Source organism: Notamacropus eugenii, chromosome 5, assembly GCF_028372415.1.
Source record: "Notamacropus eugenii isolate mMacEug1 chromosome 5, mMacEug1.pri_v2, whole genome shotgun sequence".
NCBI lineage: Eukaryota > Metazoa > Chordata > Mammalia > Diprotodontia > Macropodidae > Notamacropus > Notamacropus eugenii.
The window spans coordinates 10,726,638-10,745,708 of record NC_092876.1 but is presented as its reverse complement, the minus strand read 5'-3'; the positions used below and the strand labels follow the sequence as shown (position 1 = coordinate 10,745,708).

At 37.2% G+C, this 19,071-nt stretch overlaps 1 protein-coding gene across 2 annotated transcripts in view; it reads right to left on the bottom strand.

The window, feature by feature from the left end:
- Nucleotides 1-15,051: 15,051 nt before the first annotated feature.
- The window catches only part of LOC140503311 (uncharacterized), a 43,410-nt gene continuing 39,390 nt past the window's right edge, over nucleotides 15,052-19,071 (bottom strand). For both annotated transcript variants that reach the window (XM_072607188.1, XM_072607190.1), the window contains exon 5: nucleotides 15,052-18,628. In XM_072607188.1, the coding sequence (XP_072463289.1) occupies nucleotides 17,052-18,628 (1,577 nt within the window). In that variant the 3' untranslated portion in view covers nucleotides 15,052-17,051. The remainder of the gene's footprint in view (nucleotides 18,629-19,071) is intronic.

The following is a 19,071-nucleotide window of genomic DNA, read 5'->3' as shown; positions in this document are numbered from 1 at the left end:
AATGATCAGAGAAGAATTAAGAGGGACTGGGATAGGTGGGATTTTAGCTGGGACCTGAAGGAAGTCAGGAGGTGGAGATGAGGAGGGAAGCGTTTCAGACATGGATGATAGCCAGTGAAAATGCCTAGAGCCAAGACATGGAGAGTCTTGTTCATGGAACAACAATGAGGCCATTGTCATTGAATTCCATAACATGTGGTGGAGTATAAGGTGGAATAAGACAGGAAAGTTTTTTTGGTGGTGGTGGGGAGAGGAATGTAGATTATGAAGGACTTTGCCAAATGAATAATGCTGTGTTTGATTGTCAAGTTGATAGGGAGCCACTGGACTTTATTAAACAAGGGGATGACATGTTGGGGCCTGTGCTTTATAAATGATGACTCAAAGGCATGATCCAAATGGTTCTTCTCCATTCACACTCTTTCCTTTGCTTTCCCTTAATTCAATATCCTGCTTTGCCATCATTGTCTCCTCCCCTTATGTTTTATTAATGTGTCTTGAATTATATATGGTCACTCCCTGATGATCCCCTATGATGCCCACATTATAACAACACATACAAATAAAAAGAACTGAGTCAAATTATTCATACAGAGAGGATGATTAAGAATATGTGACATTTTATATACATATCTAGAGGGCTGATGAGAAAGCATCCCACACACTTCCTCCAAGAGAGATAATAGACTCAAAATACAGAATTATGTGTGTGTGCATATACATACATGTTGGGGATGGAAGCTCAATTCCATGTGGACAGTCTCGGGCGGGTAAAGGTGGGAACTTCTAAATCTTAGAGTTCTCATGAGGCCCCCCATGAAACACCAGGGAATCGAGGAGTGAGACCGAGCTATCTCGTGTATTTCCGCCTCTTCCCATGAGAAACGTGATGGGAGGAGCATCCCCGCCCTCAAGACTGTCCCGGATCTGGGCACACCTATTGTTATCTAACAGGCACGGTATTCAGGTGCAAACTACATGGCTGGAGAGCTTAATTAGGGTCAGGAAAGCCTGAAGGCGCTCTTAGCGCGGAGGGGCCCTGACAGGACAGAAGGCTCCGTTTTTCCTCTCTTCACTCTCCCCTCCCCCTCTCTCCCCACTTACACTTCTACTTCCAATCTCTTACTGTAAGATCTTTGCCTCCTTGGGAGACTTCTCTCTCCCTCCTAAGGAAGAGTTCCCCCTGCACATGTAACCAGGACCCTGAATAAAGCCTAACCCTTGTTCGACTCCGGAAAGTCTCTTCTCTCATACGTTTATCCGGTTTGGCCAACCGAAGACCTGGGACAGGTAAGGTAAGACTTGGGTAGCCCTCAGGCCTCTAGGCCTGGCACATACATATTGATTTGTTTTGCTCAATTACACATTTTTGTTATAAGGGTGTGGTTTTCTTTTTTTCTGGGAGTTATAAGAGGTGGAAGAGAGGGAAAATGCTTAGATATATGTATGTGTGTATTTGTGTGCATATATATATATATATATATATATATATATATATATGTACTTAGATGTATGTATGTATATATGAAACAAAATGTGCCATATCAATAGTCAGGCACATGCCTAAGAGGAGACTGTCATTTGGAATCCATATGGATCTGAATTTTTAAAAAACAGTTATTTTTACTATTGTATAAATGTTGTTTCTGGTTCAGCTTTCTTTACTTTGCATTCGTTCATAGAAGTCTTTTCATGCTTCTCTGAATTATTCATATTTGCCATTACTTAAAAGCACAAAAATCTTTCATTACATTCATATACCATAATTTTTAAAACTCTTCTCCATTCAGTGGACCCTATAATTTGTTTCCATATTTTCTACTACAAAAGTATGTGAATATTCTGGCATTGAAGAGGATCTTTCTTTTTGTCATTGACCTCCTTGGGATAAGGTCAATGGCAGAAAGTTCTTACATACTAGAATATTTACAGCAATAATATATATATGTATTTATATACATATATGTAACGAGCATATGTATGTAACACACATACACACACTGTATCTATTTATCTACCTCTCATCATGAAATCACCAGGTCACAAAATATAAATGAAATGCTTCAACATTTTTACCTATATAATTTGAAATTGATTTGCCGAGTGGTAAGACCAACTAACAGCTCCATACATAATAAATTGGTACGCCTATCATCTTATAATTCCTCCAACATAGATTTTTATCTATCATCTTTGACAATTTTAAAATAAATTTTACTCATGTTTTTTGTCACTTGACATAATAAAGAATTTTTTTAAATAAGAGAAAAAAATCAACGAAACGAATCACTACACTGCTAGAAATCTGAATCTCTCTGTCTCTGTCTCTGTCTCTGTCTCTTTCTCTCTCTCTCCCTCTCTGTCTCTCTCTCTCTCCATGCACCCTAATTCCCCGCCTCTTTAAAAGAGTGAGGGGAGATGTCTTTTCATATCTCTTCTTTTGAGCCAAGCTTTTTCTTTGTAATTTTGCAACATTCCCCATTTTATGTGGTTCTTTGTATTTGCATTGTTGTAGTCACTGTGTGTGTTATTTTCCTGGCTCTGCTTTGTTTCACTTTGCATTTGTTCACGAATCTTTTTATGCTTCACTGTACTCATTACATTCATTGCTTTTTACAACACAGTAACATTCCATTTATGTATCACAATATGTTTTGCCATTTTCCAAACAATGGACATCTTTGTTTCTAGTTCCTTGCTATTACAAAAAGTGCAGCAAGAATGATTTTGCTATGTATAGCACCCCCATTCTTTTATACATGACTTTCTTGGGTTACCTACTGATCAATGGAATTTCTGCATCAAAAGGCAAGGACATTTTAGCAGTTTTATTTGCATAATTCCAACCTGTTTTCCAAAATGCTTGTTTTAATTCACATCTCGACTAATAATGAATGAGTATTCCTATCTTTCAATAACCTCACCAACATTGACTATTACCATCTTTTGACATGTTTATCAATTTATTAGGTGTGATATTGTGGAGAAACTGAGGAAGATTCTCCCCAGCCCCTTGCATGACTGCCAAATGATCTAACATTAGGAATGTAACTTAAAGTTGATATGCTTAACTGGAAATGCCAGAGGCAGCAGAATTAATGAAGCATGCAGCCAGGGCTAAGGGACCCTTATCTTAAGAGTCATAAAACTCCTTAAGGGAGGAGGTGTCTGTGTTCAAGGACCTGGTCAGTCTTTTGGGCACACCCATCAAAGTCAACAACTGGAACGTCTGGCCAGAGTTCCTTCTTTGTTCTAACAGTCCTCTTTTCCCTGAAGTTACATGTATAAAGGGACTGAGTGAGAGAAGGATCTTTGAGGTCTTTCACTGCAGAAGTGGGGGTGCCTGCTTCTGCTCTCCCAGCCAGGACCTTTGCCGACTGCTACCCCTTTTCAACATCCCCAGTTGTGACAAAGTGTTGGAGCTCAGACTTCACTGGTGATGTATACTTTTTATTTTCTATTCTGTCTTAACTGTTATCTGCTGTTTATATGCATACACTTGCTAACTTGCACTATTTGTAGTAATAAAATTTAATTGCCTATTAAACTTGTTTTAGTGCATGTCATTGTATCTTAAGATCTGAACCTAAAATAAGAGTGCTGTGTAGTCTCCTAATCCCTTTCGATTACAGATATGAAGTCTTAAGGTTGTTTTGATGTGCTTTTCCCTTGTCATTAGTGATTTTGAGAACATTTTTTTCATGCAGCTGATAAGAGTTTCACATTCTTTTTTGAAAACTGCTTTTTCATATCCTCTGGCCTATGTCTTAGAGAACGGCTTTGGTGTTAAATATTTCTGTTAATTATCTATGTATGTTATATACCAAACCCTTACCCAAAAAATTTCATTTGAAATAAAATTGTTTTCCAGTCAACTGCTTGCCTTGTTATTCTAGATATATTAGTTTTGTTTGGGCAGCAGCTTTTCAATTTCATATAATCAAAATTATTTATCTTCTTCAAAACTCCTATTCCCTGTTTGATTAAGGATACATCCACCCATAGTTGTAAAAGAATATAATCTACTTCTTTTCTAAGTTATTTTGTGGCATGATGTTTAATATCCAGGAGACATATCTATTTTAAATTTATTGTAGGATATTGTATAAAATGTTGGTCTAAACCTATAGTTTCTGCCAGATGGCTTCCCAGTTTTTCCAGAAGTTCCTATAAAATAGAGAATTGTTTTGAAGTAATTTATGTTTTGGTGTTTGTCAATCACTATTATTTTTTATTTTTGATGTTCATTCTTACTTGTCTAGTCTGTTCCATTGAACTTCTTTATTTTTAAACCAATGTGTAAGGAATTTGGTGATTGCTGTTTTATATGGGCCTGAAAGTTCTGTTTCCTTTGTATTCTTGCCTTGATTCCTATGAACATTTCCCTTGATATTATAGATCATTTGTTCCTTCAAATAACAGCAAGCAAAAGAAGTATTTATGAAGCACTTACTATGTGTCAGACACAAGTGCTGGCGACAAAAATACAAACAAAAAGGAAGTCCCTGACATCAAGGAACCAACAATCTTTTTAAAAAACTTATTCAATTTAGTTTCTTTTATTTCCAATTTCTCTCTTCCCCTACCTGCTTCCACATCCATTAAGAAGAAACACAAAACCCATTAGAAATATCTATATCTATCCATGTCTATCTATCTGCCTATCTATCTATCTATCTATCTATCTATCTATCTATCTATCTATCTATCATCTGTCTATCTGTCTGTCTGTCTGTCTGTCTAACATCTGTCTACCTACCTACCTAACAAATTTCTTCATTAGTTTTGGTCCAAAAAAAATAGAAGAAAATGAAAGGGAAGAAAATCTGCATTCTATTAGATCTAGTCTATTAGATCTCTATCCAAAGATGGATAAGATGTTTCATCATGAGTCCTTTGGGACTGTGGTTGATCAGATTACTAAGTCTTTCAAAGTTGACTATCTCTACAGTATTGTTATTACTATGTAAATTTTTCTGCTGTTCTCTGTTCACTTAATTTTGAATCAGTTCATACAAGTCTCCCCAGGTTTTTCTAGAACTATTTCCTTGTTCATTTCTTTTCTAGATCTGTATGGAGAAGTTTTTGGGTGGAGACCACTATTTTTTCCTGCTAATTTGTCATCTTGGCTCTCTATGATTCGTTCTTTAACCCATTGTTATTTAGGATTTTACTATTATGTCTCCATCTGTATCTGTGTATTTTGTCTGTACTCCTTAAATGTATTGCTATTTTACTGCATTATGGTCTATAAAAGATATGCTTATACTATCGTTGCCTTTTAACACTTGCTTTAAATATCCCCAATATATGTTAAATTTGCATAAATATTCCATAGCATGAACCATTTACAATTAAAAAATATTTATAAGATAAAGAATATGTATTATATTAGCAGTCCCATTCAGAAATAGCCATTTGTCTTTTAGCTGTAATAACTTCAGCAATTTGTTCAATTCTATATTCTCTCTTTAGTTTATCTTTCTATTAGATTAGTCCAATGCTGAGAGAGGAATATAATCTACTACTTTTATTGTGCCACTGTTTATGTCTTTTGGTAATTTAGTTAGTTTTTCCTTTATGAATTTAGATACTATGGCATTTGGAGAATAAAAGCTCAGTACTGATATGGGTTTGTGGTCTATGGTTACTTTCAGCATAATGTATCTTCCTTGTTTATTTATTGAAACTGTGTATTTTAGTTTTACTTTGTATGTTCTTGCTTTATTGAAACATCTGCTTTATAAAATTCGCCGCACACACAGTAAATTATGTTCTAGCTTCTCATTTTTATTCTGTTTATGTCTTTGCTTTTTAGATGTGTTTCTTGTGAGCAACAGCTTATAGGATTTTGTTTTCTTTTCTAGTCTGTCACTTTTATTTTATTTGATTGCTTAATCCATTCACATTCACACCATCCCCTTTTGGTTGTCAACTTTTTGTTTTACTAAATTTACTCTTTTTTCTTTATTATTGATATTTAGTTATCATAATTATTTCTCTCTTTTCCCTCCTTTTTTCCTTCTCATAAGTGAGTAGTTCAAAATCTCCCCTTCCTCACCTCCCATTATTTTGCCTTTTTTGTTTTAAGCACCTCTTTTTAAAAAAAAATCTTTACCTTGTTCTCTTCATTAATTTTCTTTCCTGTCTATTCTAAACTTTTATTCCTTGATTCATAAACTTTATACTTATTTATTCTTTCTTTAGTCTCTATGTTCCTCAAGCTCCAAGTAGTCACCTCACTAACCAATACCCCAGCAGGCTTCTTCTCATGTTAGCCATAACTCCATCTCTATGGTCTCCTCCTCTAATTAGTAAGTTTTTCTCCTAACTTCCATTTGAGAAAACTTCCATGCAAGCCTTTATTGTCTTTTCAAACACTGACCATCTCATGATGCCTTCCCTACCCTGCTTCCCCCACTCTATTTTTCAGGTCCCTTTTATGTGCTTAGAATGTAAACTTCTTGTGAGCAGCTATCTGTATTTCTTTTTACCTGTACTGTATCCCCAACACAACATAATGCCTGGCACATATTAATCATTTAATAAATATCTTAGCTCTCTGTCTCTCTCTGTCTCTGTCTGTCTGTCTGTCTGTCTGTCTGTCTCTCTCTCTCTCTTTTTCTCTCAGTAAAGGCTTCTAAAGTACCTAGTGTGAATTATCTCTTCTAAGCAATCTCCATGTTATTGTTTTGTAGATCTTGTCCCTTCACTCCTTCATTCTGTTGTACCTCACTTAGAAGTACCAATTCCCAAAGGAAGTAATGAGGATAGAAGCATTATCCTATGGCAGAAATCTCCTTGTTCCAAATTGCTTTACCTCTTGCCCTCATCACAGTAATTTTCTTACTTATTTGCCTTGCAGTTTGCTTTCTAGGTCCATGCCCTTCAACTCTTCTGGTGCCATCAATGAGTTCTGATTTCCCTTCTCCTGAGGCAGTTTATCTTCCATGGAGGCACAATACTCTGTCAGAGAAAATGATCTTTCTGGGTACAAAACTAGGAGAACATTTTAGATGGTAGCAGCAATATTGTAGAAATAATCAACTCTGATCAAAAAATACCATCCACCTCCAGAGATAAGTGATGAATTCTGAGTGTAGACTGAAGTTTTGTTTTCTTTGTTTCGTTTTTCTTGTAATATGGCTGTGGAAATGTTTTGCATGACTTCATATCTATAATTGGTGCCATATTTCTTGCCTTCTCAATGGGTAGGGGAGGTGTGGAGGGAAGGAGAGAAGTTGAAACTGAAAATTTTTTTTAAAAATCCATCTACCTGCCAGATAAAAATAAACTTAACTATTGTATTACTGGATTTTTTTTCCTGGAGACTATCTGTGGATTCTCTTGATTTTTACATTGTTTTCTGTATTCAGAATCTCTCAGCAGTTTTCTTGAGTTATTTCTCGCATTATGGTATTCAGTATTTTTTTTTTTGGACTAGTCATATCTTTCTGGGTTGCGTATGATGTTTAAATTGTCTCAGTGCATCCTGTCTTTGAGAATAATGTATTTTGTTTGCGTAGAGATCATGTGATTCTCTTCCTCCAGATTGTTCTTCATTTAGTATATTTAAATACCCAATCTGTTCTCTATTTGATTTTTCTCTCTCTTCTGATAAATATTTTTGCTGTGCAGGCCATAAAGTCTGCCATTTGTTCCTGTCTAAATTCTTTTCTCAAGGTCAACCAGAATTTCTTAAGCACCTACTGTGTTCCAAGCACTGTGCTACACACTGGAGGGAAATAGAAAGGCAAAAGGCAGTATTAACTTTCAAGTTCATACATAGTCCAAGTCAAAATTCTAATTTCTCTTTTGAACCATTCTGGAACATTAGACTGCAGTTCCATGATCTCCTGGGGATACATAGGGTTCTATGTTTTATCAGATGTTGGTTCAGCTTCCTTTGTGTTATTTAAGGATGTTTATAGTCTTTTAGATGTCTTATTAGTCAACTTGCCTTCTAATTTTAGTATCTTTCCTATTAATTTAAAAGCTTGTGTGCTAGGTTTTTATTTTCAAAAATCTGTCATTCTTTCTCTTTCATTGAGAAAGCAAGAAAAACAAATCCCCTATTACAAATGTATCATCAATAAAAGATGCTATGCAACATAAACTAGGTCCTCATCTCCCTATTCTACTCCCCAGAAAAATTATTTCAAACACTATCTTCACTTTTCAAGCCTCTCTTACCTTCTTCTCCTCCCTCTCTCAGCTAAGGAAGTGACCTTTTATTTTAGTGAGAAAATTGATGCTTTTCTGTGTGATTTCCTTTCTCTCTTATTTTTTTAATCTCATCTCTTTTTTCTCCTTTCTTTCAGTTCCTGACAATGAGGTGGCCCCTCTCCTTGCTAAGGACAATCACCCTATGTGCACGCTTGATTCCATACCCCCATGCCCATCTTCTCCAGCAGACTGTAGTCTCAATCTAAACATTCTTGAATCCTCAACCTTTCCTTTCTACTGGTTCTATACTGCCTTCAAATACACCCAAATCTCCCCATCCTTAAAAAAAATCACCCAGATCCTACCATCCCTTCAAGCTATCATGACCCCAACCCATCTTCCTAATCTTGTTGTACACTACTTCCCCTCTCACCTCCTGAGGTCCAGCCAAAGGAGCCTTCTCTTTCCTTCCCTCTTGACAATCCATCTCCCCTCTCCATGACTTTGTGCTTGTCATCCTTCATGCCTGGAATGTAGTTCCACTTACCTCTACCTCATAGATCCCTCTCTTCCTTTAAGATGCAGCTCAGGTAATACTTTCCACATGAACTCTTTCCTGATTCCCAACCACTAGTGTGCTCTCTTCAAAATTATGTTTAACTATGCTGTGTATGTAGACATTTATTTACGTGCTTATTTACAATATTAACTTCACATTTATGTTTTTATATATGCATATTTTATATGTACTTGTCTACTTATAGGTCAGCTTGTGCATAGTGATTATTTCATTCATTGAAACACTGGCACCTTGTATAGTGCCTGGCACAAAGCAAGAACTTAATAAATGCTTGTTAGTGATTATTTATCATCTTCTCCTGGATCCCTTCCTCTCTAGGTTGTGTGACACTAATTAATGTCTCTTGGTTTTCCTTCTTTTACCACTCCTTTTCCAGCTTCTTTGTTGGTTTATTATCCACATCTGGTCCTTAACTGTGGGAATTCCCCCAAATTCTACTCTAAGCCCTTTTTTCTGTCTCTCTTGTAAACTTCATGAATCGCCATGAGTTTAATGTGAAACTCTATGCAGATGACTCACAGACCTATATATATCCATCCCCACTTTTTCTCCTGAACTCCAGTCCTACATCATGAATGACCTACTGGACATTTCCATGTGGTCATCCCAAAGACATCTCAAACTCAATATGCCTAAAACTAAACTCATGCTCTTTTCCCCAAACCTATCCTTCCTTCAATTTTGCCTATTTTTCTCAAAGGCATTATTTTCTCAGTCTTCCAGGTTTATAAACTTATCCTTATTCTTGATTCCTCACTCCAAATATCCAATTAGTTGTTAAATCTTGCCATTTCTTCTTCCACATCCCTTTCATCCGACCACCTCTTCCCTGTTCACATACCTGCTATTTTTAGTTCAGATCCTCATCATCTTTTGCCTGGAGTATGGCAACAACCTAATTGGTTTCCCTGCCTCAAGTGTCTCCCTACTCTAGGCCACCCACTGGATTACAGCAAAAATTATTTTCTTGAAGCACAAACCTAACTGACCATGTCACTTCCCTATTTGATGAAGTTCAGTGGCTCCCTATTGTCCCTGGGATAAAATGTAAACTTCTCTGTTTAGCTTTTCAAACCCTTTACAACCTGCTCCCAATCAGCCTCTCTGTAATACACCCTTTCTCACACTCTGCAGCCAAAATGGCCTTCTCTCTATTCTTTATACATGGCATTCTACCTGCCCTCTTCATGCCTTTGCACTGGGCATTTCATGCTTTTCTTTACTTCTGCTCACAGAGTGCTTCTTTTCCTTCAAGGCCCAGCTCAAGCATCATCTTCTGCATGAAACTTTTTCTGAATCTCCCCCCAAACAACTGCTAAGGTCCTTCCTCTCCATTTACCTTATACTTAAATATTTTGTATTTATTTCTTATATTTATTCTGTATGCACTTGTTCATGCATTTGTTGTCTTTCCCATACTCTTTGAGCATAGGGGTTGTTTAATTCTTTGCATTGTTTTCCTCAGTGCCTAACATTAAAATCTAGCACATAGCAGATATCTACTACCTGCTTCTTGATTGACTTCCTTGTGCTTTCACTGCTCAAACTCGAACCTTGGATTGCTCCAGATATTAACATCCTCCATTCCTACTTCTTGAAGTCATGCCAGTTGGGACCATGATAAATGTATCAAATTTCAACAGGATTCTCATTGCTGCAAGGCATACCCTAATCATTCTCCATCACACTCACCACAGATGCAGTTACAAAGCTTCTCTTTAGTCATCAAGTCTCTAGCAGCACTTTCCCCTCAACTGAAGACTTCACTTCATACTTTACTGAGAAAATAAAGGCTATTTACTAAGTGTTCTTTTCTCCCCTTTCCTACATCTCAAACTACTTTGAAATTATCTTTCGTTTTCCCTTCCTTGACTCCAAACTCTGATGAAGAGGTGGCATTTCTCCTCACTCTTCAACATTTGCCCTTGCTCCTATCTTCCCTCTTCTCTAGGGAATTGCCCCTGCTCTGATATCCTCTCTATTTTCAATTTCTTCCTATCAACTGGTTCCTTCCCTCCTGCCTAAAAATGGGCCCAAGTCTCCCTCATCCTTAAAAAAAACCTTCACTCGATCATATTGTATTTTCCACTTCTCAGCCTATATCTCTCCTGCCTTTCCCAGCCAAACCCCTAGAAGAAGCAGTCTACCATGGTTGCTGCTACTTCCTTTTCTTTTTCTCACTTATCAACAGTTTGCATCCTGCCCTCCACCTTCATGAGATGAAACATCATTTAAAAGTTATAATGATCTCTTAATTGCCAAAATTGGTGGTCTTTTATCAGTTTTCATCCTTCTTGATTTCTTTGCTGCATTTGATGCTGTCAACTTCCCTCTCCTTCTGGACATTCTCTCCTCTCAGGGCTCACCCCTTCTTTATAACCTCCTTTCTCTGTCCTAGTTCATCATCCTCATTGTATTTTATCATTGTGGTTGTTTTTCAAGGCTCTGTCCTGTGCATTCTCATTTTTCATACTCTCACATGATGACTAGAGCAGTTCCTTTGGGTCTACTTATTATCTCTGTGAAGAAGACTCCCAAATATACATATTCAGCCATAGTTTTTCTCCTGAATTTTAGTTTCACATTCCCACATTCACAAATAATGAACGTTTCATGATAGAGGTCCTGCAGGCTTCTCAAACTCAGCAGGTACAAGAGAGAACTTAGGATCTTTGCATTCAAACCCACCCCTCTTCTGAATTTCCCGATTTCTATGGAAGACATTTATCCAGTCACTCAAGTGAACAACCATGGCATTTTCCTTACCTCCTCCTTCTCTCTCATCCCACATATCTAATCAGTTGCCAAATTTCCACCTTCACATCTTTCACAACTATTTCCTCTAATCTACTCACAACCCTAGTTTACATTCTCATCACCTTTCACCTGGACTAACATAATAGTCTTTTAGTTGGTCCTTCAGCCTTGTCCCTCTTCTCCCAAATTCATCCATCTTATAGGTGCCAAAGTAATTTTCCTAAAACACCGGTCTAGCATGGCATTGTTCTGTCCCTCTTTACTGTCTCTAGGAGCAAATACAAGCCAGTATGTTGGACCCTAGCCTACATTCCCTGCATTATTATTTTCAGCAATACACTCTGTAGCCTAGGCAAACTAAGCCTCTTTCTGTTGCCTACACACAGTATCTCATCTCATTTCCTTTGTTTTTACATTGGCCACTTTCCATGGTTGGAATGTACTCTATTCCACAATTAGACTTCATAGAATTCCTTATATCCTTCAAAACTCAGCTCACATATCTCCTTGTTCATGAACTCTTTCTAATCCCCCTAACCATTAGTGCTCCCCCCTCTAATTACCTTGTATTTATCTGGCATATAATTTGTATATGCTTAGTTAATTACATGTTTTCACTGAGAAAATATAAAGTCTGTGAAGGCTGGTACTATTTCTTTTTTGTCTTTGTATACCTAATGTCTTGTACAACAAGTACACATAGTATATGCTCAATAAATGCTTGTTGATGGAGTTTTAGGGGAAAAAACTCACATTATTATCATTTCCCAATGACCCTCCTCACCCCAACCCTTTTGTATAACAAGGAATTATGTTAAGCAAAACAAAATCAACACATTGGTCTTGTCTGAAAATGTAGGCCTTATTCCTTACTTGGTCACCATATCTTTGCTGTTAGTTGGGAGGCTCATTTCACTAAAAAGTAATCTGAAATTAAGATTGGTCATTGCATTGATCAGATTTCTTAAGTTTTGTCTATTTATATCTAAGTGTGTGTGTACACATACATATATATTACTGTATATATATATATATAATATACATATATACTATTGCAGTCATTCTGTAAATTGCCATCGTTCCGCTTAATTGCCTCTGTTTTAGTTTGTTCAGATGTTCCCAAGTCTCTCTGAATTATTCATGAGTTCTTAAAGTGCAAATGATATTCCATTATTATCATATACCAGAATTTGTTAAACCATTTCTCAATCACTTCCTTTTGTATTTCTACTTCTGAAAATTGTTCATATCTTTTGATCACTTATCAATCAAAAAGTGACTTTTAATCTTATAAACTCGCATCAATTTCCTGTCTTGGATAACAGGTTATTTATTAGACATTTTTGATGCAAGAATTTTTCCTCGTTAATCACTACTATCCTTACTCTACCTACATCGATTTTGTTTGGGCAAAACTTTTGAGTTTTGGAAGTGATGGAAATCACTTCCATTTCTTGTGTAGTTACTAAATCTCCCTCAGACCATGATTGTCAGGTACTTTCTTCCATTCTCCTCCAATTTTAAAATCATGTACCTTTTTATATTGAATACTTACATATCCAGAGGTTATTTGTGGTACAATGCTGGTAAAGATGCTGTTCTAAAGCCATTTCTTCCCAAACTGTTTATGACTTTTCCTGTTCCCTCTGCCACACACACAAACTGGGAGTTCTTTTCTTAGTACATTATATTGTTGGGTTTAATGAATATTATATTATGATGTTTATTTCTATGTCTTACTTATCTAGTCTGTTCCACTGACCTATTTTATTTTTAACCCACACAAAAACTTTTAATGATTACTGCTTTATAATTTAAGATCTACTGAAGATCATTACTAGTGTTTTTTTCCCATTATTTCCTTTGAAATCCTTATTATAGTTATAGTTCTATGAAATAACCCTGTTGATAGTTTGATTCAGATAGCTTTCAACTAGTAGGTTATTTGGGGCAGTATTTCCATTTTTATTATATTGACATAGCCTAAATATAAACAATGATTCAAACTATTTATATCTTCTTATATCTCCATAGTGGCTTTTTCCAATTCTACTTTTCCTTCCTTCCTTTCCCTCTGATTCAGTATCTCACCATCTGTAAGCATGGGAGGATTAACCTAAACCTGATTCCCATTACTGCTCAACAAAGGGAGCTTTGACCTACTGTTTTTGACCTAGGCTGGATCACCCTTCCTCAGGTAACCTGTGGGACCCCTGCTCTCTGGGGTTCAACACATTGTTGCTGGACTAAATCTGGACACTTGATCAGCTTAGCCCATTGCAGCTCAGAACTCCTAGGCTTAAGAAATCCACTCTCCCCAGTCTCCCTGGTATCCGAGATTATAAGCAAATGCTACCACACCAGGCGGCAGTTGTATTGCCATAAATCTTGTCATGTCTTGGCAGAATGCCTGTTTCCTCTCAATCCCAACAATTTTGATTGTACCATTTTAAGTTTTTTTAAAAAATGTATAGGTGTATGGTGATGTCTTATACCTTAGAGATATAAGATGGTACCTCAAAAAGCAGCATGGAGTATGATATGGTCCTTAATCTGAGGTCCATATACTTATTTTTAAAAATATTTTGATAACAGCATTTATTCAGTTTCTTTGGTAATGTGATGAATTTTATTTTATGCATTTAAAAATATTATTTTGAAGAGAACTCTAGAGGTTTTATCAGATTGACAGCAGTATCCATGAAAAGCTGTGTTGGAGCTAGCTCAAACCAGCTCAAGAACCGACTGCTAAATTTTCACTGACTACTGATTAGAAAAATACAAACTAAAAGAACTTCAAGAGGAAAATGACAAAGGTTGGAGGGAATGTGGACAAGTTGGAACACTAATGCACTGTTGGTAAAGCTGTGAACTAGTCTAACCACTCTGGAGAACAATTTGCAACTCTGCCCAAAGTTATAAAACTGTACACATCCTTTGATCCAGCTATACCACTGCTATGTCTGTTTCCCAAAGAGATCAAAGAAAATGTCCAAAAATATTTATAGCAGCTTTTTTTTTGTGGCAACAAAGAATTGGAAATAGAAGGTATATCCATCGATGGAAGAATGTCTGAATATGATGTTGTTGTGATGGAAAGCTATTGTTCTATAAGAAATGATGAGCAGGATAGTATCAGAAAACCTGGGAAAACTTACATGAACTGATGTAAAGTGAAGTGAGAACCAGGAGAATATTGTACACAGTAACAGCAATATAAAAAACATCAACGATCAATCAACTGTGAATGACTTAGTTATTCTCGCAATACAATGATCCTAAACTGTTTTGAAGGACTTATGATGAAAAATGCTGTGCACTTTCAGAGAAAGAACTAATGGAGGCTGAATATACATAGAAGCATACTTTAAAAAAAAAAAGTCTTTTTCATTCTTGACTTTTTTGTGTGTGTTTCCTTTTGCAACATGGCTAATATGGAAATATATTTTGCATAACTGCACATGTATAATCTGTATCAAACTTCTTGCTTTCTCAATGAGGGGAGAAGGGATGGAGGGAGAGAATTTGGAACTCAAGATTTTAAAAAATGAATGTTAAAATATTTTGTTTACATGTAATTGAGAAAAATAAAAATTAAATGGAAAAAGAAAAAAATCAGTGAGCATTTATACCTCAGAAATCACTACAAATCAAGAGCTGGTTTGTTTTGCTGATTGTCTAGGTTTAATAAAATGGAGAAAATGTTAATAATGAACCTGTCTTACACATAAATTTTCTGTTTTGGAAGGTTGATTGTTAAACATTCACCAGTGTATCTCTGAAAACCATGACACAGAAAAGGTTAAGAGCCCCTGGAAAAAAGCTGGCTTCAAAGTCAAGATGACCTCTGACATATAGAGGCTATGTGACCCTCTTTAAGTCATTTAACTACTTGGTGCCCCAGGCAACTCTATGAAACTTCCGAGTTGGACAGAAGGTTCTGACCTGTATTGCAAGAGGAAGCTGCTCACAGGAAATAGCTTTGAGTGTTGAATGAGTGTTGTCCACTCATTCAGCTCTATCCAATTCTTTGTGAGCCCACCCTGACACCAATGAAATCAAGAGGTCTGGTTGTTTATAGGATCTGCTTGTGTGCTACCTTTTGGAACCAGCTCATATTTATATAGGGTTTGTACTCTCATATTCTTGTATATCCCTTTGAATTTTTGGAAAATGGAACATATGAGACACGAGGGAGAGGCCTTCCCTCCCACTATGAAAATGGAGGACAAGGAACACAAATGTGGAGATGATAGAGGCTGATTGGGGATGACAGTGCCAGCTGCTCAAGAAGAAAATGAGGTCCTGGTTATGGGTCCAAAGGATCGTTTTAGAGCACGACTGCCATGACAGACTATTTGGAATGTCACATGGAGAAGCCAATATCAAAGGTTAAACCTGTTAATACTGAGAAACTTGACAACTGGATGGAATGATGTCTGTTACCTGGTCTTTTACCCAGGAACAAGAGGATATGAAATGACATTTGATTTTATAATATCACCTCCTCAGTTACAGTGTTAGGCATCACTATGTGATCATGAACAGTAACTCTGCCCTTAACATCCATGTTCCTTCCCAGTATTTAGGCCTTCCTGTAATCAGGCAGGCTTTGTAAGCATCAGCAATGCTTGATAAGTGGTTTTTCACTCCAAGGCCTCTCAGAGTCATCTGACCATGAAAAGGTTGAGATGGGTTTGACTTTTCTGATGGTAAGGAGCATGCACCAGCCTACTGCCTTTCCAGATGCAACATTTTCATGACCTTTCACTCAAGTAGGAATTCTCCAGGGACAAGAAGATGAAATTTTTTGTTGTATTTGTCACATTTATAGGGTTTCCTTCAACTAAACATTCCACATATCACCTGAAGAAAGTAGAATCTTTGAGAGCAGGGATTGATCAATTTTTGTCTTCCTAACCCAGTGAATAGCACAATAGCCTACATAAACAGGACACTTAATGTCTGTGGAATTTTAATTTCGTTTCGTCCATTTCATAAATGGATCACTGGACCTGGAGTGAGGAAGATCTTGGTTCAAATTCAGCCTTAGACACTTCCCAGCTGTGTACTTTGGGAAAATCATTAATTTCTTTTAGTCTCATCTTCCTCATCTGAAAAATGGGGATGATAATAGCACTGACCTCCCAGGTTAGTTGTGAAGATCAAATGATATATTTGTAAAGCACTTTACCATCCTGAAAGTGCTATATAAATATTTGCAAATATTATTTATAAGGCTTCTTTTCCAGAGGAAATTTTCTTACATCTAACATATACTGAGCCCTTGGTACAGGCCTTCCCAAAATTAATTCTATTCATAAGGTTTATATCTAGTATGAATTCTCTGATTTACAGTATGAGATGAGTTCTGGAAAGTCTTCCTGCATTCATTACATTTACAAGGCTTCTTTCCATTCTGAATAAATAGGTTTTGGCTCCACCTAAGGCCTGCCCTTGCTAATTACATTTATAAAATTCTTATCTGGTTTGAATTATCAGAAGAATTATAAGAAATGAGCTCCAGATGAAAGCCTTCCCATATTCATTACATGTATAAAAAAGTCTCTCCAGGATGGATTTTCTGGTGGTTAATAATTTCTGTGTCCTGACTGAAGACCTTTCCAAATTCATTGCACTCATAAACTTTTTCACCAGTGTGAATTCTCTGATGGTAAATAAGAGGGGAGTGTTGGATGAAGGCTTTACTACATCCATTCCACTCATGGGACTTCTCTCTACTGTGAATTCTCTTATGTACAGTAAGGTGTCCACTCTGACTGAAAGCCTTCCAACATTCATTACATTTATAAGGCTTCTCTCCAGTGTGGATTCTCCGATGACAGATAAGGGCTGTGTGTTGGATGAAGGCTTTACCACATTCATTGCATTCATGAGGTTTTTCTCTGCTATGAATTCGTTTATGTAAAACAAGGGATGAGTTCTGGGTGAAGGCTTTCCCACATTCATCACATTTATAAGGCTTCTCTCCAGTATGAATTATTTGGTGTCTAAGAAGTTCTGAGTTCCAACTAAAAGTCTTCCCACACTGATTGCACTCATAAGGTTTCTCTCTAGTATGAGTACTGTGATGTACAGTAAGAGATGAACTACGGGTGAAAGCCTTCCCACATTCGTCACATTTATAAGGCTTCTCCCCAGTATGAATCCTCTGATGTAAAGTAAGAGATGAACTCTGGGTGAAAGCCTTCCCACATTCATTACAGATATAAGGTTTCTCTCCAGTGTGAATTATTTGATGTCTAATGAGTTCTGAGTTCCAGACGAAGGCTTTCCCACACTCAGTACATTCATAAGGTTTCTCTCCAGTATGAATTTTTTGATGTCGAATAAGTTCTGAGCTCTGGCTAAAGGCCTTTCCACATTCATTACATTCATAAGGTTTCTCTGTGATACGAATTTTCTGATGGGCAGTAAGTGATAAGTGATCTATGGAGAATTTTCCATATTCATTGCTTGCATAACGTTTACCTTCATTATGAATTTTCTGATGATAAATAAGCTTTGCATTCTGGCTGAAGGTCTTCCCACACTGGCTATCTTCATAAGAGCTGTCTCCAGTATGAAGCTCAGGGTGCCCAGTAAGGGCCATGCCCCAGCTGAAGGCTACCCCACATTGTTTATATTCATATGCTTTCATTCCCGTGTGTGTGCCATAATACTGAGTATGGTCTGACTGATAATTAAAGTGTTCCCCACGTTCATCACGCCTGGCATGTTCTTTCCTAGCTGTCCCTTTAGTAAACTGAGTTAGGTCTGAATATGGTGGGAAGATCCGGCCATGTGTATCACTTCCATCATGACTGTGACCTACAGGAATGCTCCCTGGGAGAGAAAGGTCTGGCCTGTGACTGAGGTTCCTTCCAAATTTATTACACTGCTGGCCTCTTCCCTGGCTTATGGCCTTCCTGGGGGTGACTGCTGATTTCCTGGAAGGACTCTCCTGGCTGTCCTGCTTCTCGCCTGCCTTGATATCACAAGCCCAGGCTTCTCCCAACCCCAAATTCCAAGGCCCGTTGTTTATAACATTCTTCCAGGATGACTCTTCTGGAAAAATGTACCGCTCTAGAGTAGATCCTTTGATTTTTGGTCTCAGCTCCCAATCTGAAGGAAATAAAAACATAAATATATCTTCCTTCTGCTACTAGGGAAATTTAGTCTCACTTCTTATTTCCTCAAAGAGGAGAATAATCATCATCCTTGAAAGGGCAGAGTCCATGCTAACAACATCTCACAACCACACTTTCAAAGACAGATCTCCTTTACAAAGGACATTCAAATTATGATTACCCTGAGTCTTCCAGCTCCCTTGCAACATAAGGGGAGCAGAAACTATTATTGCATTTTATAGATAAGCAAACTGAGGCACAGAATAGTTACAAAGATGACCAATGTCACATGGTGCCCAATGGCCCTGCTGGGACACAAGGGCTGAGATCTTGCTTGACTACTTGTCTAGCGTCAACCTTCAGCACAGGGAGAAGCCAAAGGTGTTCAGATGCAGATAATGTGGGTGAAGCTGGTCCTTCATAAACCTAAGGACATAT